Here is a 24,034-nt window from a genome sequence, read left to right as displayed (position 1 = left end):
GTTACAAAACTGAATTAATATAAAAACAAAAAAAATATTCATTATAAAATTGATTTTAAAAAGTTATCTTATAACCAAAAAATTGGATCATACATTTTTGCCTATCAACATTTAAGGGCCTATACCATGCTATTCTCAAGCCAGAGAAAGAGGGTGTGTGTGTTAGCCTGGGGGCGGTGCTGACAGCGCAGACTCTTCCTAGAAGAGGCTGTTCCTCATTTATGTACTTTAGGCCATGAGAATCCAATCGTTTTCGTGGGTTGGGAGGGGCTGGTGCTTGAATACTCCAAAATGCGTAAACACTTAAATGCTGAAAGAATTGATTTTGCATGACATTGACCCTTTACAATGATATAGAAATACAGCATTTTCTGTGAACATTTTTGGGTTGAGTGTTATTGTGAATACGCTGACGTGGCCAATTCAGTGTGACTGTTTTGTTTTAGTGTTACTTTTGTGTTTGGGAATGGAAAAGCAGGACAAGGCTGTACTGCTACTCCTTTCTCCGAAATCCTTTCTTTACAAGTCTGTAGGGAATTATGCAAGCAGCTATAGCTACTAGCCCCATCTTTGTAGAGGTCACTTAATTTAGGATGTCAACGGTCACTATTGGAGTTTAGTAACTAGCTAATCTGTCATACTCTACCAAAAGAGACACCTGAGCAATAAAAGCTATCCTAAGAGGTACTTCTACAGGAGTATATTTCTAAAAATCCCATTACTGTCAACCAGCTTTTAGAGCTTTTATTTAAACCTTGTATTTATGATGATCATCATTTACCGTCATAGTCTACTTTGAACAGACAGAAAAAGGAATGTACACAACAAAAAACTAGAGTACTTAAAATGTCTTACGATGTTGTTCATTGACTTGTATCACTCAGAGGGTCTTTAGTGCCACTGACCACCAAGATAGTACCAATGTTTGTACCAACCGGTGCTATAAACTGTAAAATAATGAGTCTGGTGACAAACTACGCAGCTCTTTTGTAAACTGTTGCTATACTACTAAGCACATCCTACTTGCACAAATGACAGGACCTTCATTTCTAAGTCACTGAAATGAAATGGAGAGCCGTATAAAAAGGTTAGAAATGGATTCAATTGACTGACCATGAATGTGAACAGGGAAAAGAGCCATGCTTCTTTGTTCATGAGCTTGTTGGTAGCTTGTTAAAAACGTTTTTTCTCCGTACAGCAACCCCCAACACCACAACTACCACCACTCCTTCTTCCCCTGCCTGTCTGTCTTGTGTGAGCAACAATAGTCTATTCTGTGTCGTCCCGTGCGACTGGAGACACACCCAAAGCCAAGGCCACGGTGCAAGAGGAACTTGTTGGCCAATGGCCAGCAGAGAGAGACACTGGCTCAATTCTCATCCTGGAGGAGGGATCACGAATTGACTTGATGGCAGCAATTGTCTCATCTGCTTAGCATTTGATTAATTTGTCTTTAAAGAACAAAGGGAATTCTGACCTTTTATTTTTGTAGGCTGCCTCTTCTTCATAGTACGGAGCCCGTGTCCTGACATTAAGATATAAAAATATATCTTGTTCCCACAGATTAATATCTTGTTCCCACAGGTTATTATGTCGTTCGCACGAAATACTATTCCGTTCCCACAAGATACTATTGCGTTCCCTCAAAATACTATTCCGTTCCCTTGAAATGATTAACTCGAACGCAATAATTATGTCGTTCGAACGCAATAATTAATCCATTCGAACGCAGTAATTATTCACGTCATAAGTCATACACGCAGATATGCTCGTAGCATAACAACAATGGCAGTACGTCACGTTTCCCAGCATGCTCAGCGGCCAATAATTGGTCTTGTTGTTAGACCTTGGTCACAGGGACACGGTGATTGGCCAATCATTGGCAGCAAAGCATTCTGGGAAACGTGACGTACTGCTATTGTTGTTATGCTACGAGCTAAAGGTAAGTGCATTAGGCAAAGCAGCCAGCTTAATATGATATTTTTCAGATTTTCATCGAGACAATAACAGATCGACCATTCTTGCTTTTATTTTTACCCCTATTGAATGCTCACAGAGACACGGAAGTAGCGGCAGGAAGCGGCTTTTGCAGCAAGATGATGACCGGAGGGCGTACCAGATGATGTGAACGTGAATACGATGGATGCTTCTGTGCTTTTTAAAATAAATAAATCTGTTCTCTAAACATCCTGCGTGTCTTCAATGCAATGTAATGAGACACACACAGACAGAAATGTGAAGGTATCTGCTGTAAATCTATGACGTAAATTAATAACAGGATCAATGATCGGCTAGTCAGTTAGCATGTATCCTCCTTCGAATGTAAAGCAACTGACTGCTAAAGTTAATAAAAGACAAGTCCCGAATATTATTATTCCTATTCGACCCTAAACTACAATATCAGCTGTCTGTCAACAGACCAGCCAGTTGCCCAAATGCCGGCATAGATCAGAGAGCTCTGTGGCGGAGCTAGTAGTAGCCTAGCAGGAGCTATCGTATGACAAAGCAGCCTAGTTATCATAAATCTTTTGATATTTTTCTTATATTCATTGAGACAATAATAAAGTGATCATTTTTGTTTTTCATGTTCCTTTTTTGAACGAATATGGGTCACAGAGACATGGAAGTTACCGCTGAAAGCGGCTTAGTTTTGCCGGCGTACAGAGAGCATATCTGCGTGTATGACTTATGACGTGAATAATTACTGCGCTCAAACGGATTAATTATTGCGTTTGAACGACATAATTATTGCCTTCGCACGAGTTAATCATTTCGAGGGAACGGAATAGTATTTTGAGGGAACGCAATAGTATCTTGTGGGAACGGAATAGTATTTAGTGTGAACGACATAATAACCTGTGGGAACAAGATATTAATCTGTGGGAACAAGATAAATTTTTATATCTTAATGTCAGGACACGGGCTCAGTATCATAGAAATGTGCAACCATTTGTTAATCCACAGTGCATAAAGATAGGTCAATATGATGAAAATATGAAATGTCCCTAAGGCTAATATGTCAAATAATTCTAGGTTTTTTTTCCAGCTGTTGTGCCACAGACTTATACACATACATAAATAAACAGATGACCTGGGCAGTACCACCCAAGCTAAGCCTTGTTTTATATTTTCCAGATAAACCATGCTTGTGCTGTCTTTAAAATGTTTGTTCTAAATATAATTCATTAATTAAAAAGTTGATATTTACTTGTAGTATTTGTCAGTTATGTAGTTCTGTGCCGGAGAACTGATTTAACTGAATTGCCCTTGGGGGACTAATAAAGATGTCTGTCTATCTGTCCGTCCATCCCTTCCTCCCTCTCTATATATTTGCAAATTGTGCTCATGCATTTCAGTGTCTTGCCCCCCAAAAAAATCCTTAATTGATACTCCTTGCCAAAACCTGCCCTTTCCCATATATCATTTGGTAAGGCCCAACCATTGAATGTATAAGAGAACTGGACTAAATGAGTGTGACATCACCCATAGACAATGTCTTACTTTCAGCTCCAAGGAAAATGATGTGGTCAATTCAGGCGCCATAATGGCAACCACTCTTGCCAATCAGGAGTGAGCTTGTTGGAAGTCCACACGCTTACCACTTGAAACTGGGTTCAAGAGAATCTGTCAAACATCTGTCAAACACACACTGGCGGAGCCGCCGCCAGTGTGTGAATGTGTGTGTGAATGTGTGTGTGCATGGGTGAATGGGACTGTGACTGTAAAGCGCTTTGGGCCTTGGTAAGAAGGTAGAAAGCGCTATATAAGTATACGCCATTTACCATTTACCATATTGTTCGATGTGAGCTCTCATACTTTTATTGAGACATCTGATTGGCCAGTTGTTAACTTGAATAACTTGCAATACAAAAAAAATAGGAGAAAAAAATTGAAATAGCAGAAGTAAAATGGTCACAGAGCAAGAATGTTTTTTCTGGCAAATAAAATGTCTATACACATACTGTCACATACAGCCAATGGACCCAACTGCAGAATCCATTCCTTTATTTTGTAAGGAAATTACTACTCAGCCTTACGAGCTGGATGCATTATTAGCATACAACATGCTGCCATTCTCATTATGCATGCTCTACTGAAAAATCTCAAAAGTCTTTTTTTCAAATATTGAAATTTTGAAAACAAAAAACTGTCAGCTTTTTCTTTTTAATGTTTCACAAATTAAACGTTTTTTTTGGCAAATCATAACAATCATATACTAAGGTAGATTCATGCACAGACTGGATTCAGGTTGACAGAAAAATAGACCCGTTTGTTAAATAAATCAAATGGGCAAATAAACGACACCTATTTTAACATAGCTAAAACTAAAAAGAAACACAATGAAATGAAAAAAAAAATGCAAAAAGTGAACTTGGCAATTAAGCTAATTAAACATTTGACTTTTATTCTGAAAAGAATAATTTGTGATCACAAGTTAAAATCTGGTGAGTAAAGTGGCGATAAAATGCAGACTTAAATTAAAACAAGAGAGAATTTAACGTAATATATACCAAAGAAAAAAAATCATTATATAAATAATAACACATGTCAAATTTGTTTCCTCCTTTTTTTTCTAATAGAAAAGCATATAAATTGAGCTTTATTTTCTTTCAATGCATTTCAAACCTATTAGTCTGCTAAAGAAGCCCTAAAACCCCCAACTCCTCACATCTCACAAGATTGCACACAAACACACATGTTCACACAAACAAGTTATCAGGCACAATAAATGGCCTGATCCCTTCTAAACAGCAGGCTAAATGTCATTCTATCAACCCAGTAATCTCTATCATGAAAATCTGCCCTCAAGTGCCACAGCTGGAGTCCACCCTCACCTCCTCACACACACATTCTGCTGCCACCTCTGATAAGGCCAAACTCTGATAACACAAATTTGAAACACCAACACACAGTCAGAGGGTCCCTGTCTGCACCCGCCATCCTAATTACATAATTATGCCTTGTCTGATTGTGCTTGTGCAGCTGAGACGAAGGAGGGCCTTTGTGTGGCCGGTGGAATGCAGTACACTTGGCATTTTTCAGCGAAAAGGGCAGTTTTCTGGATGCCAGTGCCAAGAAGAGAAGCAGAGGGTGAGATCATGGCTGCTGGTGCCCACTCCTCTGTCTTTTCTTTTTTGCTCTGGCTTCTTCAATTCTATCAGTCTCTGAATCTCCTGACATCTGTACAATCCCATCACTCTTCTGAGTCCACATGTCTTGCCAACCATTCACACCAGCAATTATGTCCTCATGGAGTGACCCTTAGATGAGGAATGCACAGGGTTTTTTTTGCTTCCGATGATAAGAGCCGACAGGTCGCTGTGTTAGACACAAACCGAGCCGCTCCGGCATCTGATAATCCACCCTGAGGCCAATCCTCAGCTGTGCAAAAGGAAAGCATTTGCTTTGTTTGGGCTCGAAAGACTCAAGCGCGAGCAGGTGTTAGGAGAGATTACAGTGCCGCCCTGCTGCCACCTTGAATCCAAGTCAAAAGCAACAAAGTGGCTGTCGCATGAACCGCGATCTGCCACACCTCGATTGGTGATCCAGACCTTTTTTCTGAGACATTCAACAAGGGCCTTTGGGGTCTGTGTGTATCACTGGTGCTCCTTTATTCTCACTAATTAAAACAGCAGGCCTAAACATATTTTGGCGCCAAACTTCCTGTGAATTCCTTTGTAGTTTGATTCCTGCTGAAATGCTTTATTGCTTACACTAAAATCTCTAAAAATCAGAAAAGGCAAGTGGAATACTCCACGTTCCTACCAGGCGGAAAAAGGGTTCAACAAGGACCAAATGAATGTGTTGTTAGTTCTTCTTTGTGTCTGCAACAGTAACCAACAACACTTGAAAAATTCCCATAGAATTCCAAAGCTGTCCATCTGCTCCGGGTGCCCACGCATCAAACCCCCCTCTGGATATCACCCAGCATGAAGTATGTGAAAGAATGCTCTCAGGACAGAGCGGGTCCCCGAGGGCCCTGTATTCCCATCTTGAGCATGCCCTCTGTGGTTTTTAATTATATAAATAAACTTAAAGGCTTAACTCAAAGTACTGGATAACTCTAAGATGCCTTGGATAGAAGAGAAAGGGGAGAAAATGAGCTAAGAGTGGGATGTTTCAGCACTTGGCATATTTCAAACAGCCCTAAAAAACTGTGCTAAATCCAGAAGCCATCTGTACTTGAGGTGTCCTCCAAAAACGTGCTGGCACAGAACCAGAGATGTATTTTCCCATAAATGAACACACCAGCGGCTAGATTTACTCAACAGCACCTCTACTGGCCAATCTAAGAAGTTTTTTTTGCCAATAAACATGAGATCAAAGCAGTTTTCTGAACATGTGAACATTTCTTCATATATCTTCCTGCAATCATATTGTTACTAAGGTGACAGGGGGCAGAAGAAATATCAAGGTTATTTTTTATACCTGGAGTTAATATTTTCTGATGAAATGTATAACAAAAGGGCATTTAAACAGTTTGTATGGAAAGAAACAAACCACAAAGGAAATTTTGAAAAGTTAGAAACTTCTGACATAACAACCATTTTTAAAAAAGGAACAAAGCTAAATGCTACCCCCCTGTGGTAGAAATGATGTCTTTAGTAAGAAGAAATATAACACTTTATTTCAGCTTTGGTTCATTTTTCAAAACATAACATTTACATACGTTTTTATGACAGGCACTGGAACAAGTCCGGGTGGACAGCTGCCCTTTTCAATACCAAAGAAAACAAAAACCTGCCGAGTGTGTCAGCTGTGGGTTCTTTATAATCGCACACAACGCAATAAAAACAAAACATATACAAAGTTTACATTTTAAAGCCATTATTTCAGTTGTTGGCAAATCTATTACTCTGATTTGATTCAAATGTGAATAATTGATTAAAAATAAGATGAAAGAAAGAACAAAAACAATATTCAAGCTTTCTCAAGAGGTTTCTTAAGACATTAGCAATAAATTAATATTTAAAATCTAAAATGGAGAATTTTCTCTTGAAGGTTTTTTAAAGTGTGGCTAGGTGCGTTTTCTTCTTTTCTTAACTCATTTTAAATAATACCAATTCCGTACCTTTTCTCCAGTTGGGCGCAATCATTCACCCATAGGTGATGCCAATTGGTACTTGTAATTGATCGCATCAAAGACAAAAAAAAGTACAATTTAGGCAAATGCCCTCTGGGTTTTCTATTTTTCTTTGTTAGCCTGAAGTTGCAAAATGCTAAACGTTTTCAGCTCATTTCTCGCAAATATTTTTTTCATGTTGGTCTTTAAACAGTTGGTCTTCGTTTTGATGTTCTTTCATGTCTCTTAAGCCATTCGATCTAAAATGTTCTTCTTCTATGGTGCTCTGCACAGTGTGCCTGTAGCACACTTTCTGTTGCAAAAATGCTAACATTGGCACCACATGGTTTGCTTTATCTAAAAACCTTTGTGAAACTTTTAGCAGTGACGTGAAGTCAGAGGAGGTGCCTCACCTGGATATAGGCCTAAGCCTATGGCTTAACAAATGCATCAATTAAATTAAATAAAAATACTCATATTTAAATTAACAATAAAAATCAAAAATATAAATTTTTAGACATGTCTGGTCTGTGGGTTTTAATGATTCTTTCTTTAATGATTCTGCCACACTCTCTACGTTTGTCCAGAATGTGCAGAGCCAGACCAGGAAGAAGACGATGGATCTACTGTATGCAAATGTTGGATCACTAACTGATTTATCACTTAGTCTGTTTTTGTTTTGCTGCCATTATGATTGAATTTCTCCCTGTGACAAAAATGAAGTTCAGTTCAATTCAAACATACAACAAAGTTTAGTTGTTTGATCTAACTGCTGCTGCAAAGTGATTTTTCCATTTAAATGTAATTTATTTTAAAAATGGTCTCTTTTTGGGATATATATCATTGAGGGGTGCACTATGCTCGACTCTGCATTATGATTTAGTTTGCTGTGGGAGCCAGCTGAGAAAGTGTCCTCGCATTTTAATATAGAAAAAACCTTTTCAACCTTTTCAAAAAGAAAGTTGTTATATTAGTAAAAATCAATTTGTTATGCATATGGAAACTCATCCAAAAAGTGTAAATGTAATAAAAACAAAAATAACTGTAGCTTAAGGGTATAGATAAGTAGCTTAAACCAGCTTTGATTGTTGGTATCTCTTTTCTCTAAAAACCTTATATGAGTTCACTTGAATAGTTCAACTACAGATACGTTTACTTTCACTGATTCCAGGCTTTTTTCATCCTTTAAAATGTGTTTTTTCATAATGAGAATGCGACATTCAATGTGTCTGAACTCAACAGCAAAAAGGGCGAAGAGGAAGAAGATCACCATGACCAAAGCGAATTCACACACAGCCACTCCAGAGTCACAGTTGGTAGCATAGAAGCCAATAGCTTTAGAGAAAGTCAAGGAGAAAGTCTCACAGGTGTACAATTCAACTTCCCAGCATTTGTTTCAGTTGTTTTGAATCATACTTAAACATTTTGTTATTATACCACACAACACAAACTTAATAAAATCCTGTAAAAAAAAAAAACTGTACACCCTCTTTCTGTTTTATGGTTTGACATCTCTGAACGTTATCGTCTCATGGATTATTGACAGAAAAAATTTAATCATGCAAATTGACACATTTGATTTAGTTTCATTGCTATAGAGCAGGGGTCCCCAAACTGCGGCCCGCATGCCGGCCATTTTGATCCGGCCCCCTGACCAATACCCAAAAAAAATTGGAAAAAGCTGTGGAATAGTGAAAAAAAATTGGTTCATAATACATTTTTGTCTTTTTGGCCATCATAGAAAAAATAACGCTGGTATGAAAGCATAACATTGAACTAATGATGAAGCTGGATAGCCTGAAATATTGAGCTAACTGTCCATGAAAAGTGGATAAAAAATGTATGCGCACGACTGCTACTATATACGTATACTATAGACAATCACCAAAAAGGAGGGTTCTGTTGGTTTTTGTTAACTTTAGGTGACCTGTTGGTTTTTTTGTGTTTTATTTAAAAACCTACTTTTTCTTTTTTAAACAAACGCATAGAACTTTAAAAGGGTGTACTAACTTTTCCAAATGACATCCCCTACTTTTATTCTCTATCAAAAGCCCTAAAGTTTGTCTTACAGGGTTGTGCAGCTGGAAAGGATACAGGCAATGCCCAGGAGCGTGGCGATGGTGCAGAACAAAGCCCGTAAAGGCCCCATCCAGGACCGCTCTGGAAACGACTGGCCCTGGTACGTTAGATACACCTGCATCCAGAAATAGGCCAGGGCGGACACGAAGGACACCAGCGCTCCCACCAAATGAAATTCGCTCACCTCTGATTCCTAAATGTTTACACATCGCAGAGAACAAAACCAAAACAAGCTGATAAAGAGAGGACAAAAAGTGACTTCAGCAAATCATCTGCAAAACACACCAGTCTGACAGAAGAAAGAGAATGATGCCACATTTTGTATGGAAATAGAAGTTGCAGTGAGTGCACTGAATTGTTACTTGGGTGTTGCTGCAGACAGAAAGTCCTCCACAGGAAAGGAACCCCATGACAGCACTGGCATTGTTGACCCTTCCATGGTTTCCAAGCTGTTTGACCTGCTGGAACTGAATCATCCCGATCCAAAGAGCTGCAGGAGACAGAACACCCCTCAGTTAAAATGTAAATGAAGTTCAAATAAGGAAGATCATGATATACTCTACACGCGTTTTACCTGTAATAATGATGAGGCCACAGATCTGGGTGAACAGACATTTTTGGGGGGGGTACCAGGCGCAATCACTAAAGAAAAACCAATGAGTTTTACCCATGATCAGATTTCTTTTTCAGAAGAAGGAAACATTTTGTGGTTTAAGTTTAACCCACCTGATGTATGGGAAAATGTGAGTGAGGTTTACTGAATTGTTCATCACAGAAACTGCAAACCTGAAAGCAAGAAAATGGAAAAGGGTTGTTATAGACATCAAAAGAATAATCCAGACCTCCAGAGGTTCCTCAGGTTCTTCACCTAAATCATGCACGCTATCAGCATTGCATCCCTTTAACTCCAACGTTTTATAATTCAAAACTACTTGGAACCACAACCAGTTTACTATGTGAACCTCTGGGAAATCCTTCGAGACAAATAAAAGCTCCTTGTAAATATTCCAGGCTACCCAGTTTAAATATTAGGTTTGCGTGATGTTCTCCCCGCTTTAAAGCATCTCTTCTGTAATTATTAATGCTACAACTGCAGATTTAAAAAGAATTGGGGGAAATGAAATTTTCTGCAGTTTTCAGTGAAATAATCTCACATCTCTATTATGTTAATATTGTATTCTTAATTCCTAATTTTAAACTAAGAAAAGAAAAGAAAAGCCCCCCCTACAAACACACACACCCACATACTGTCTTTCATTCACAAAGCTTTGAACCTCTATTGCAGTCTATTGCAGGGCCACACACTCATACATGCACACCTAGGGCCAATTTAGATACACCAAGCATATCTTTGGACTCTGCCCGGAGAAAACCTACAGATGCATGAGGAGAACATGCAAACCCCACACAGAAAGGTTCCCGCCTCGATTCAAACAAGGCCCTTCTCGCAATAAGGCGAGACAGCTAACCTCTGTGCCACCATGCTCATTAGACATACAAAATTTCTTCCAGAAAGGGAGGACATATCAAAGTAAGGGGGGACTTATCCTCTATTCGAAATTGACTCAAAAATAACAAATGTGGCAGTTCCTAAAATGACCACTAGAGACTGGTTTCAAAAGATGGCAGTTTCCTATTGACTGTCATGCTTAAAAAAAAGACAAACTTTAAACCAAAACTTTGTGGTTGAACCAACTAGTTTATAAAATATTTTTCTATATTTTGTAGATTTTTTGTAACAGGTTTTAATAAGCTATCGTCCTTTAAATTTAAATTAAACTTGTGCATTATCAGGGAAATGATTTTTGATTGACAAGTGAAAGAACGAACAAGTGGACTCAAAAAACCTCATGACTCATTTTCCGAAAAGAAAAACACTTAAGTGAAGGAAACCCCTGTCACTGTGGATGCTTCAGGCTTCCTTTTTTAAATTCAGAATCCTGCATCATATAAAGGCAAAACGTTCTAGAAAAACATAACAAGTATCCCTTAAAGTCTCATCTTAGCATTTAGGTAGCTCTTGAATGAAGGAAGAGGAGCGATTTTGTGACACAAGTTATGAAACTTTTTCGAAAAGAGTAAAAGATCCAACTTCACTGTACTTTCATAGGAGAAGATGCTTGTATTATCTGTAAGAATGAAAGCCAAAAACCACTTAAGTAGTTTCTTAAAGGGCCTATATCGTGCAAAATCCAAATTTTTGAACTTTCAAGTGTATTAAGATGTTAATTCCTCCCAAAAAACAACCTCAAAGGTGTATTTTGTTCCATTCACACTTCTCTGTGCCTTCCTCCAAAAACCTGCGTTAAGAGCACCAGCTCATCCCAATCCACAAAAACGAGTGGTTCCTCACATTGTGACCTCGGATTGTGGGTTCTCACAAAGTGAAAACAGCCCCTTCTAAGAAGAGTCTGCACTGCCAGTACCACCCCAAGGCTAACGCTGTGAGGCCAGGGGAAGAAAACCCCGGAGCAGGAAGGAACGACACAGATCCAGTTCTAACTACAAAAAAGGCTTCAATGCCAAAAGCATGAACGCAGAAACTGGAGCTTAGACACAAAGATGCTCCCACACAGAACATAGAACAGCCACAGTTTAAGCAGTGACAAACATAACAACCAGAATGCAGAACGCCTGTGACTCTCGCAGGATGCCTCAGGAAGGGGAGGGCCTCCAACAGAGATCACAACTGAGACAACGTCAGGGCTTTTCATGACAAACGCACACACCCACTTTCTCTGTGGAGCTATAGCGGTTATCAGCTACAATGCTTTCATTTTCTATGCACAATATGCACATCCATCTTTGCAAAAGTTTGGATGTTGTTTGTTTTTATGAGCAAAACGCAGACAGAGATCAAGTCGTCTTACATCCAAGTTGGAAAATTAACTGCAAAAATAACTCATATTTGATAATAAAAAGTGTTCTTCAGTGTGCCAAATGTAATAAAGTAAGATATATACTCAAATGCATGATATAAGCCCTTTAAATTGTTATCCAAAACATTTTGATCAGAAAGAAAAGCGTGTTCTTCAACAACAGAAAGTGTGTCAATATGGCCTCAAGTTAAATTTGGGATTTAAAATTCCAAATCCAGGTTCAAAGTTCATTAGAATTTTAAAGATTTCTTTTGTATCTTTTCTTTTCCATCGTGATCCACCAGCAGTTATAAAAATGAATCTGATCTTTAGTTTATGAGAATATGAGAGGAACTTTGAGAATGAAAACAGAAGACCATGGAGGGAAATACTCACACAGTCCAAATGCCGGTGGATCCAAAGACAGCCAGGCAGATGGGGACCAGCGCCAAGAGCCACATCCTGATGGGCAGTTTGAGCTTTATGTGGAAGGAAACTGAGAGAAAAGCATTATTTGTTCCTTCCTGAAAAAATTAAATTCATATTTTAAAACACATATTTATATAAAGGGGAAAAAAGGTCTGAACTCACTCTATGCTGAGCGTCTGCCGACTGAAAGAAGACGGTCTTCCTTCTGGAAAGTGTGGATCTCCTTTCTTCAGTGCCGCCTTTTCTACTATCATAACCAAAATACATGATATTCAGTTCTCTGTTGTCCTGCTGTCTCTGCAGAAGTGAGTCAACCCTCTGTCACTGACCAAGAACATACAGTACTGCTATAGATGTTAATGGAGGTAAAAACAGATAAGGGGGACAAATAAAAAATAATAGTAATAAATACACGTTTTACTTTTGGGGGGTTTTCAGAGAAACTAGAGAGTTTGTTAAAAAGTCAAAACGAAAACAATGAGATAAGAAGCAGCAAGACATAAATGTTAGTGACTTTTGATGGTGGAAAAGGAAAAACGCACAAGTTTAACTACTTAAAAAAAATGTAGGATGAGTGAGCTGGACATCTGCACAGCTGACTCAGCACGTTTAGTAACAGATTAAGTAGAAGAGACAATTTGGTGAGTATTTTTGGGGAGTTTGTTCCCAAATTCAACTCTGGTTTGTGTTAAAGAATAAGAACTCTAGGAGTTAAATTCTATTAGGCGTTAAATAAAAGTTCCTGTAGAAATGTGTAAAATACAGAGAAAAATCACTGAAAATGACTTGATGCTGACATGATGCATTTCCTCAAATGACCACTAGAGGTTTTACCACCGACTGTATGTGTTTGAGAACTGGACCCAGTGAGTGTGACGTCACACATACAAAATGGTTTACTTCCTGCTAAATGAAGTAAATGAAGTCAGTTTAGTCACCATTTTTTCGCGATATAGAGCCAGGTCGGGCTGGATTTTTTAGGCCCGATCTTACCTCTAATGGATAGGGACATGGGTCAACTGTGCTAAACTTCCACTTTACTTTGTCTGGCCCAGTTAAAGTGGGCGGAGCAGATGAACCATTCATAAACCTGTGGTTCACATCAGATTATCAGTTGGTTATCGCTTCAGTGAACACACAGTCTGGTTTACAGTTCAGTCTGTTTGGGTCAGGAACCACCTTGCAAGCTCATTTATTCAGAATGAATCTGAAACAATGTTCAAGTCATCAAAAACAAAACTTTGATTAAGTTCTTGAGTCTGTCGGAGTCACAAATCTACCAAGAACTGAGATGTTTTGGACTCATCAGAGAACGTACAGGACACATGAGCTAGATACATAGCTGATCTCATTCTTGTTGTCCTCAAGAATGAATGAGAAGTGTAAAGCTCAGCACTGGAGCTGAAGATGGTAAATTATCAGGAATCACAACATTGAACAAGGATCTTGAAAAATTGGTGCATCTGCACAGAAAAAAACTGATTCTTAATTATGTACGACTGAAAAATTGAAAAATGAAATGAAAAATGGTCTTATTATTATTAGAAATTATTATTATTATTATTAAAAAAATAATCTTATTACGACAGTTGTAAAATAAATCTTAGTTTGAGAAAATATGTCTTTGTGACTGGAATTCTTATTCTTAAAATAGGATTTCCAGGTAAAACCAGTTATTTAATCCCATTGGCAGATTTTTTGCTTATATAAAGAAAATCTGCCAATGGGATGAGAACTTTTGACTTATTTCTGAGGGGCCTGTTTGATTTCTTTAGATTTTTATTTAAAAATCAAGTCTGGTCAGTGGTGGTTTTATGGGCCACGTTTTCTGCGTTTGTGTTTTATCATCTCTCTTATCAGTGCGTATGTCTACTAGGAGCTTTCATGGAACTTCATGCTTCCCTCTGATGACCAACTTTGTGGATTTTATTTCTAAACCGGACTAGAAAATACTTGGTTTAAGGACCATCGTAATTCGAAGAGATCAGTTTTCTCATTTGTCGTTGGGCCTAAACCTAAAAATCCACCTATGGAGCACTTCTAACACGGATGGAGCCGGGGGGCAAAAAGATTGGTTCCTTCTGAGAAAATTTAAGTATCATAATTGACAAAGATTAAAAAAACCTCAATGCAAGGTTCTTTAAGCGTTGAAAAAATAACAAAAGCAATATTTTTTAATGAAATCTTGAGCCCCTCAAATTATTTCCTGTATTGTGTATGCAGGTCCATCTGGGCCTTTTAGCCCCCTGGCCCCAGCCAAAAACTGAGCTAGAGGAAATTCTTATTTTTGGAAAACGTATTAATATAACTCATAATAATAACTTATTATAATACATCATCAATAATAAACTGTGCCACTTTTGATCATTCCATTTGGCCTAGCTTCACCACTTACTGCAGAGAAGATGAGACAGCAGGTCAGCACTGCAGAGGAGGTGGTGGCTGATGTCAGACCAAAACCTTCCTTAATGCCCCTCTGCACTGATGTGCATTTACTTGGTCGTCTTAAAGCTCTTATCTCAATATTATTTATGGTAGAACTCGAAGGCAAAAAGGTGATAAAAGCTCCGCCAGACGCAGCAGCTTTAGAGAAAAAATGTTTTCGGTTAAGCACAAGCACAGCAGAAGGAGGAGAGGAGCTGCTTTGTCTGCTCTGACTCACATTAGCTTTAATGTTTAAAGATCAGCACACAAACTGTATGTTTTAATTCAGATCATGATGCCAAAATAAAGTACATTTTGTTACAGTTGTCAGGTTGGACCTCTGACGAGCAGAAACATGATGAAATCTTTCAAAGTGAATCAAGCACAGAATCATGCTTTGTTGTTGGTCAAATCACAGAAAAAGATTAGGATTAATCATGTGAGACAGTATGATCCACAGCAGCTTTTGTTTTCTCTGAGAGTCCACAACAAGCATAACAGTCTGCTCCACCTAAAAATGAGGGTCTCTGTTAACTTGCAAGGGAATCCTGGTGTGATTCATGGACCCCAAAAAGGCTGACAGACTGTTCGGTGAGACAATGAGAGGAACTTTGAGTAGAACCTAATAAACAGATTACAGTGCAAATGTGAATAAAGACAAAAAATAAAACATGTTGCAAAAGGACACATCTGTAAATGTGGTTTATTAAAGATCCACTCTGATCACTTTAAAGCATCCCCAGTGGTCCTTTAACTTTGATTAGCTAAATTTTTGAAAAAATTAAAAAGAATAATGCTTTTTTCTAGGACATAGTTTCAGCAGAGCTGTAGTAGTTCATTAGAAATGTTCCTCTTAGTTACAGGCATGACAGTTGCCGCAAAGCAACCCAGCCCCTCTTCATCATGAGAATGCACCATCTCATGCTGAAAGGAATACCTCTGCATCATTGGCTGCATAAAAGGAGAGAAACTGATGGTGTGGCCCCCATCCTCCCCTGACCTCAACCCTATTGAGAACCTTTGGAGCATCCTCAAGCAAAAGATCTATGAGGGTAGGAGGCAAGTCGCATCCAAACAGCAGCTCTGGGAGGCTATTCTGACATCCTGCAAAGAAATTCAAGCAGAAACTCTCCAAAAACTCACAAGTTCAATGGATGCAAGAATTGTGAAGCTGCTACAAAATAAGGGGCACAATATTAAAATCTAACTTGACCTATTGAGGTGTTTTTGATTGGAATAGTTTTTAATTTCAGTAAATATGACCTCCTTATGCAGCAAATTCAACAAATGATTGATTTCAGTTCTTTAGAATCAATGAAATGTTGTGGAACTCTGTTGTGGGTAGAAATTTGAAACACTGACTTTGAAAGTTTATATTTTTGTTCAAGAATCCTTCCTTTTGACATTTTGTCGGCTTGGATTAAATGAACTGCCTGTAGGCCGGCTTGAAGAGAAATTCAGAAGCCTTCAGTGTTGAACTGATCTGCTGATCGTTACAGCTAGACCACCACTTCTAAAATCTGTGGCTTTAATTACAAAATACCTCATCTCTGTCTGTTAATCTAAACTATTTAAAGTAGAATCAGAATGTAAATCAAATTTTATTAAGACTTTCATGCAATCGTTTGTAAGCCCTTTTTGTTGATCAGTGATAATCATCAGTGATAATCATAATCATAGTGCCACCTACTGTACAGAGGTACTGGCTAAGAAAGTCAGATTAAGAGAAAAACTGCCCTCCCCCTGCTCTACTACTAGATTTTTACACTTAAATTAGCTAAACTTTATTCTTCTTTAAGGTACTTCTGTAAAATTAAACCAAAATGTAGCCTCTGAGTCTCGAATTTGCTGAAATAATGAGCATTTCTGAAAGAAAACACAAACTAAGAAGTACCAACACCAGAATCTTTTTTATTTAGTGGGAAGCATCCCAATGTTCTGCTTTCATTACAGCTCCAGTTCAATCTTGACATCCATCTTGGCCTTGAAAGGCTCCAGCAGGGGGCGGATTTCTTCAGACAAGAATCGGGTAACCTGCAGAGGAACAAGAGCCTTCAGAGGTTTCATAAACGTAGGAAGCCGTAGCCAAACAAGCTGCTGTCCTCCTTCACCTGCTGAGGAGCGCGCCCAATGAAGGTCTTAGGATCCAGCAGGGCGTCCAGCTGCCCCAGGATGGGGGTGAAGTACGGGTCTTGCTGGACTCTGGCCAGCAGGTCGTTGTCTCTGCCTTCCTGTTTGACCACCGCCGCCGCCTCCTGGGAGAGAACGCGGATCTTCTCGTGGCAATCCTAAGGAGGTCAGAGGAAAAGGATGAGCTGCGCCCGCCAGCTGGATCCATGGCAGTGAAGGTTAAATCATACCTGTCTGTTTCCTCCAGCCTGCACCATGGCCATGATGATGTTCTCTGTGGCCATGAAGGGCAGCTCGTGGCGGATGTGCCTCTCGATGACCTTTGGATAGACCACAAGGCCCTCTGTGATGTTCTGCAGGGTGCTAAGGATGATGTCTGCCGTCAGGAAGGACTCAGGCAGAGAAATCCTCCTGAAAGGTAAAGCCCAGCGGTTTAAAAAAAAACACAGCTCCTAAGAGGAAAACGAACCATCTACTTTCATGCTTATTCTGCAGAACACAAAGGAAAAAAATCCCCAAAACAGGATTTTCTGAGCAGATGGGAGCGAATCAAATCAAATCTCTGCATTTAGAGGTCCTCATTCTTAACATGGAGGTGGAAGCATGAAGCTGGAAGGGAAAGGACAACTGTGCAGCTTCACAGGAGGGACGTTTGGGACTTTGTACCATCGGATGTTTGGTGAAACACACAAACAAGGGACAGACGAGGACATCCTGGAGAATCCTGAGCAGACCTCAATCCCTCAGAAACTCTGTGAGGGAGCTGAAGGTTCAAGCAGTCGACTATTACAAAGCGTTGATCTCTGGGAGTTTTATACGGGGTCAACACTACTTTTGATCATCAAGTTTTCCAAACATTTACTTTTTTCACATTTTTATCTACTCCTTTTTAAAGAAAAACTAAAATATTTGTGATTGTTCACTTCGTTGCTAGTGGGTTAACATAAAAACATCTAATTCTATGTAACTACTAAGCAGCATTTTTTGCTGAAGCGTCAGAAACCTGTTGGCGCTGTCGTCCAGCGTCCTCTCCAACCACTGCACCGAGGCTGTCTGCAGCGGGTCGGCCATCAGCGCCACCAGGTGTCGGGCCAAACTGCAGCAGCGCTCCGCCCGCATGGGGTTCCTCTTATAGGGCATGGCGCTGGAACCTGCCATTTAAAAAAGATCTTGGAGTTCATGAAAAACGGAATTTAAGAGTCCGACTATGACAGAAATGCGCAAACACACCGATCTGCTCTTTTTCAAAAGGCTCTTCTATCTCCTTCAGGTTGGCCAGCAGACGGATATCTGTGCAGATCTATGAGGGAGAGCAAAGATGGATGCACTACTGTCAAACACCACTAGGTGGAGACATTTCCTGATGCTTACCTTGTGCACAGAAGCTCCCAAACTGGCCAGACTGGACAGACTGTCTACATCCACCTTTCGGCTGTAGGTTTGTCCAGTCACCAGGTATGCTCTAAATGAGAAGGAAGGGTTTTCTTTTAACACTGACATGCATTTCATCAACTAAGTGAAAGATTGAATATGAACCTCACTTTTTAAAGCCAGCCATCTCTGTCACCATCCTGTCCAGCTCCTCCACCTGTAAGGAGAAGCAGATTTTACTCTATCACAAAGTTCATTCACATGTTTTAAACTCTTATCAGGTTTTCTAGAAATCGCCATAATCTTTAGCAGCACATTTTCAAATAAACAGGTGAGACCGCCTCTATTTAGAAATGATCTTTTTTTCCTTTAAACTTTAAAATAAAAATGAAAAAGTGTTCATCTGAGATAATGGATGCCTTTAAAAGTTACAAAAGTGTGATCACTTAACTGCTAAATGTTCATTAATCCTCGATTATCAGGACATTGATCATTTAAGTGAAGATCTGTAAAAAGAATTTATTGTCTTCACATTTTCTTCTCGTTTCACAGCCTCTTTCATCCTCTGTAAGTGTCAGTAGCTTAATTTTTCTGACTTTTATTCCAGATAACTTCCTGTTATTTTTATTTCAGGTTTTACAAGTCTATATTCATAAATCCAAATTATAATTTGAAATTGTAAATGCATTGAATATTACAAAGATGTTTCTCATAAACAGTCATTTTGATTTCTTTGTTAAAGTGCAAATCATGAAACAAGAAAAAAAGAAAAGGCATCAAAGTGTTAACATCTTTAAAGAACAAAGCGGCATAAATGTGAAATCTATTCCTACTTGAGTGTTTTACTGTTCTGAGTCGTTTTCTTTTGGCTGCACATTTGTCCACTCTTTAAAAGAGGGATCAAACCCATCTGACTAAATGATTGTTAAAATTCGGTTTCCTTTTGCTTCGAACTGCCATTGAAGCCGACACAAACATCTGGTCTGCCTGCGTACTTTGTCGTGGTCCCCCTGAAAGAGCTGCAGGAAGCTGGCCTGAGTGCCGGTGGTCCCCTTCACTCCCCGGAAACGCAGGTCGTCTCGGGCTCGCTGCAGGTTGCGCATGTCCATGGCCAAGTCCTGCAGCCACAGACACGCCCGCTTCCCCACAGTGGTGAGCTGCGCAGGCCTGTGCAGACCAGCAAGGTGGTGGATCTTCTCAGAAAAGAATTCATACAAATGTGCTTCCTGACTTACTGGTAATGTGTGAAGCCGAGAGTAGGGAGGTCGGCGTATTTCTCTGCAAAGTTTGCCAGCCTGTCGATGACTCTTGCCAGCTGCAGGGAGTCAGATCTTTATACCAAATGCAGCAGAACAAACCCAAATGTGCAGCTCCACGCTGAGCCTGACCTTTGGCAGCAGGATGTCGAATCCGTCCCGCAGCATGATGAGATCCTGAAAAGAAAAGAGAAAAGCGTTAGGAGAAATGTCAGCGAATGCCAGGAGCAGATACATGGAACCGTTCCTTACAGTGTTGTCTCCAACATAACAGGAAGTGGCCCCCAGATGAATGATGGGAGCCGCGCTGGGGCAGCAGTGTGCGAAGGTGTGGACGTGCGCCATCACGTCGTGCCGGAGTTTACGCTCCTCTTCAGCCGCCATGGCGAAGTCGATGTCGTCGGCGTGCGCCTCCATCTCCTGGATCTGAGCGTCAGTGATGGGCAGACCCAGAACCTGGAAGGGGGGGGCAGCAGAGAGACTCAGGGAGGTTCCAGTGAGACAGACGGAGCGGGACATGATCCACAGGATCACTTTGCAGCTTTGATTCAGATAACTAACATTTAGAGCAAATTTGACCTCGAGTAGACGAAAAACGAAGATGTTCCGAAAAATTCCCCACAGTACCGATGTCTTCGACATTGATTGTCGGATGCACAGATCTCTTCAAACATGAGTCAGCTGATATTTAGGATACAATATTTTCAAACCTTTTGGGTTTTTTTGGAGAAAAATAAAAAAACTAAGAGACGTCACGCTTCAATAATCCACTAAGGGATAAATCACAGCAAAATAACTAAGCAACACAGCAGATCAAATACATGTTAAACGGAATTAAATAACTGTAATAAATAAATAATAACTACAGTAACAAAAAAACTTATTTCCACTTAAGTCTCAGTTCACTACATTTCAACTCACTTTTTTTTTTTACACAAATTGATCAGTTTAGTAATCTGGTCCAATGAAAATGTTGTTTTTGGTGTTTTTAACATGTTCTTGTGGCATTTTTCTCATGATGGGCATGTATAAAAAGAATTAAAACTGTGTTTTATGAGTATTTCCTTATTCAATTGGTTTTAAAACTAGGAGCAGACAAAATGCCATTTGGAAAAAAATCGTATTTGTGTCGTTGAAAATACGATGGGTTGGCGACAAACTCCAATGTTGCACCGCTGGGGCTGTGAAGGGCTGTAAGCTAGCAGGGGAGCACTTCAACAGGGAGCTTCTGCAATAGGGAGGGGAAAAGGGGGCGGGCTTGCTCCATGCCAGCTGTCCCGTCCACAACTCAGAGGTGAATTTCTAGTTCATTACCGCCGCTCTGCAGAAACTATGTCCTAGAAAATGACACAAGTTTTTTGAATTTTCCTAAAAACAGCATAATTGTGATTAAAAAACCACTAGGAACATTTTAAAAGATGATCGGAGTGAGTCTTTGTTTGGGTTCCAGTCTGGAATTGATGGGTTTTGGTGCTCAGTAACTGTTCTAGAAGACTGGTGTGCAAAACCGAAACAGAATAAGCAAATAATCTGGAGTTCAGAGGGTTTTTTGGAGTACCAGTGAACAAAAAGTGGATTTTTTGCACAGTAGAAGACAAAGAACAAATTTTTGTCTTTCCACAATCAAGCCGTGAACTCCTGTGCTGCTCCTGTTTGCCCAAACCCAACAGAGAGAAACCTTTTAAAGCCAGATTGTTAGCTATCTTAAACTGGACTGACATGACAGCGACATGCTGGGGAACTGAAGAAAAACCAAAGTTTCCCAAAAAAAAAGTAAGTGTGACTGGTAACTGTAAAAAAAATAAAAAAAAATAAAGTTGTTTTATGTTTATAGTTGAACCTTTGGATTAGAAACAATCCATTGTTTTTCATTCTTAGCTGATGGACCTGACATGCTTATGATTTAGAAACTTCCACTTTGTGAATTTAAATCATGTTTGGAGAAATATGAGGAAAAATCTGAGTGAAAGACTAAAAGTACTTCTATTAACTATTGAATAAGTGAGATGGTCAGGTGTGCCGTGGGAAATTGCCCTCATTCACTGATCTAAAAACATTTCCCATCTCCAGGATATCAGTTCTGTGTTCATCCAAACAGGCCCTGATAAAACACTGAGTAGTTAGGAATATGAAAGATCGTAAAATACTTTTTTCTTTGTGTTTATTTGATTCTATTAAAGACACTTTGATAAGAATGACGGTACCGTGATTTAGCCGCAGCTATAACTGTTTTCTGAAAAGTCCCGCCCCTTTAACTGTCTCCGCCAATCATTTTTGGAGGCTTAATCACACGTCATCAGTCTGACCAATCAAAAGTGGTTAAATTCTTCACTTCCTTGTTCCGATTCTGCTCATAAAGTTGCTCAGTTCTAACAAAAATACCAGCTAAAGCTCGTCGTAGCTTTCCACAGAATCCGGTATCAGTCCATGGAAAAAGTGTACAAACCAATGAAGCGCAGAGACGTTAGTCTTTCTGTGTTTGGCGTCTGTTTGCACTACATCTCCCATGATGCATTGGGTTAAAGTGACAGCGTCTCAGCAAACAATGAGTCATCCTTGTTAAACGTCTTGAATCCCCAACGAACACATATCAAACAGTTTTTGAATCTTTTAACTTAACTTTTAGTACATCTTTTAGAAAAAACAGCTGCAACTTCCAGCTTTTTCTGCCACAATTATCACAAAAATGGATGTGAGATTGTGGAGGGGCTGTAGATCAATACAGACTATGAGTTTCTCCTTTTATACATTTTTGGATGCTGGTGTGCCGCGGGATTTTTGTCAAGGTTAAAGTGTGCAGTTGCTCAAAAAAGGTTGAAAAACACTGAAGTAATGAAGAGACTAGTCTCACGGCAGGAAGCCTCCTAGTGGCTACTTGCTGAATTAACTCAGTAACTTTTGTCTTCAAACAGGAAGTTGAAGTGTTGCACTTTCCACTGGGACAGCCCATTGGACTTTTGAAGTGAGTGGAACTTCACTTTCAGTGGACACGATCAACTAGAAAAGTCTCAAAGTTACAAAAACATATAGGAGCACTGACCAAAAAGGCAAAAAAAAAAAACTTGAAGAAAAGGACTGCCAGTCTGCACACGATCCCAAAGCCACACAATCACACCAGCGTTCAGAGCAGAAACCCAAACCAGCCAGACTTATTTTAACCTCCATTTCTTTAGTTCAGATCTTTTCTGGCTAAATGGTGCTGGTTTCTCATTCACAGGTTTTGGTTAAGTCCAAAAAAAGACACAGATGTTAGCAGAAATATGAAGAAAATGTTCAATAACTCAGAACTGAGTTTGAGGAAATCAGGCATAACATCAATAAAATAAACCAATCAATTATATGTAGATCTTTTCTAAATAAAACTCCATAAACATTTTAAGCCAATACACTTTAAAAAAAATCATGAAATTACTTTTGAGGAAAAATATAAAGGATTGATGGTTAAAGTTAACGGAGGAGGCCGTTATGTCGGTCACACGTCATGTGACAGAGGGTCTGTCAGCAGTTAACAGCTGATGACATTAGACTGCAGACAGGATTCTCTGCTCATACAGAAACAACTGCAGATTGTTTCACTTGTTGTTCTTTTTTTGCCATTTTAAAGAACTTTGATCTTATTGTAAAAAAAAAACACAAGAACTGACATTTATTTTACCATTTGCCTGTGCAGCTATACAGAATAGTTTTAGAATAGAATTAAGTTTCAAGGTTTGGAATATTTCTTTAGTAATATTAAGTGTTTTGTTATTATTATTATTTTAGACAAAAAAAATGGAACAGACCAAAGAGCTTTTAGAGATTTTATCACTAAAACCTGATGTTTAAAATGGGGCTCTTTGCAGCTTTCAAAGTTAAAGTCACAAATCTCTGGCAAGGTGGACCTTTTATTTGGATGTTACGGCATTCAAGTGTGTGAAAAACTAAAGTATGTCGAGTAGTTTTTCTGTGCATCAAAAAGCAAAATCCTTTACGTTCCAATGTCTAATGTTGCACCTCTTATGTTGAAGTCCGCCTGGACTGGACTCTGGAGCGCCTTCAAAAATCTATATTTAGAGGAAACTTGATAAGGTTTCCAAAAGGTCGCGAAGAAGATGCAAAGATTGACGTGAACATGCTGGTAGGAGCAGCAACAGCAAGGGGAAATATACAATAAATGAATACAATAATGTGTCTGAATTATGAACCAAACCTTCTCAGCTTTGGCGAGGTAGATCCACAGCTTCCTCCAGGTGCTAAACTTCTTCCTGTCGCTAAAGTTGTAAGCCATTTCCTTGCTAGCATATCTGGAAACGAGCGGTGAGCGGTACTTGGAGAATTCGTCGGCTCCCTCCATGCTTTTAGGTCCACTTCACTGAAACACAGAAACACAGTCTGTAGAGCTGCTCCGCGGACAGATGAACACACTCAACAGGAATACGGCTTCA

General features: G+C 39.4%; 2 protein-coding genes across 2 annotated transcripts; both read right to left on the bottom strand.

Moving 5' to 3' along the window:
* Positions 1-3,435: 3,435 nt before the first annotated feature.
* tmem150b (transmembrane protein 150B) lies at positions 3,436-12,722 on the bottom strand. Its single transcript, XM_023957152.2, has 7 exons — positions 12,592-12,722; positions 12,397-12,496; positions 9,869-9,928; positions 9,717-9,784; positions 9,505-9,632; positions 9,158-9,335; positions 3,436-8,398 (listed from the first exon to the last, which is right to left on the bottom strand). The coding sequence occupies exons 2-7, from the start codon at positions 12,459-12,461 to the stop codon at positions 8,187-8,189; spliced, it is 711 nt and encodes a 236-aa protein (XP_023812920.1). The 5' UTR covers positions 12,462-12,496; positions 12,592-12,722; the 3' UTR covers positions 3,436-8,186.
* Positions 12,723-16,744: 4,022 nt separating this feature from the next.
* Positions 16,745-24,006, bottom strand: adsl (adenylosuccinate lyase). The gene is made up of 12 exons (XM_023957722.2): positions 23,800-24,006; positions 19,863-20,066; positions 19,743-19,787; positions 19,590-19,669; positions 19,350-19,521; positions 18,525-18,571; positions 18,355-18,445; positions 18,214-18,283; positions 17,987-18,134; positions 17,214-17,394; positions 16,965-17,141; positions 16,745-16,887 (listed from the first exon to the last, which is right to left on the bottom strand). Exons 1-12 carry the CDS (start codon positions 23,941-23,943, stop codon positions 16,801-16,803), a joined length of 1,446 nt encoding a protein of 481 aa, XP_023813490.1. The 5' UTR covers positions 23,944-24,006; the 3' UTR covers positions 16,745-16,800.
* Positions 24,007-24,034: the final 28 nt, after the last annotated feature.

This window comes from Oryzias latipes, chromosome 8, assembly GCF_053564925.1.
Source record: "Oryzias latipes strain Hd-rR chromosome 8, Olatipes_Hd-rR_3.1".
In the NCBI taxonomy this organism is placed as follows: Eukaryota; Metazoa; Chordata; class Actinopteri; order Beloniformes; family Adrianichthyidae; genus Oryzias; species Oryzias latipes.
Note: the sequence above shows the minus strand (reverse complement) of the source record. Positions and strands in the feature narration are given on the sequence as shown.

Bases quoted from the DNA above. Each gene is read 5' to 3' on its own strand.
- tmem150b (XM_023957152.2), bottom strand. From the start codon at position 12,461: ATGTGGCTCTTGGCGCTGGTCCCCATCTGCCTGGCTGTCTTTGGATCC. The intron at 9,785-9,868 runs GTGGGTTAAACT...GTTTTTCTTTAG, and splicing joins CACATTTTCCCATACATCAG to TGATTGCGCCTGGTACCCCC. The intron at 8,399-9,157 runs GTATCCTTTCCA...CTTTCTCTAAAG, and splicing joins CACGCTCCTGGGCATTGCCT to CTATTGGCTTCTATGCTACC.
- adsl (XM_023957722.2), bottom strand. From the start codon at position 23,943: ATGGAGGGAGCCGACGAATTCTCCAAGTACCGCTCACCGCTCGTTTCC. The intron at 18,135-18,213 runs GTGTGTTTGCGC...TTTAAATGGCAG, and splicing joins TTTTGAAAAAGAGCAGATCG to GTTCCAGCGCCATGCCCTAT. The intron at 17,142-17,213 runs GTATGATTTAAC...TGACCTCCTTAG, and splicing joins AGGCTGGAGGAAACAGACAG to GATTGCCACGAGAAGATCCG.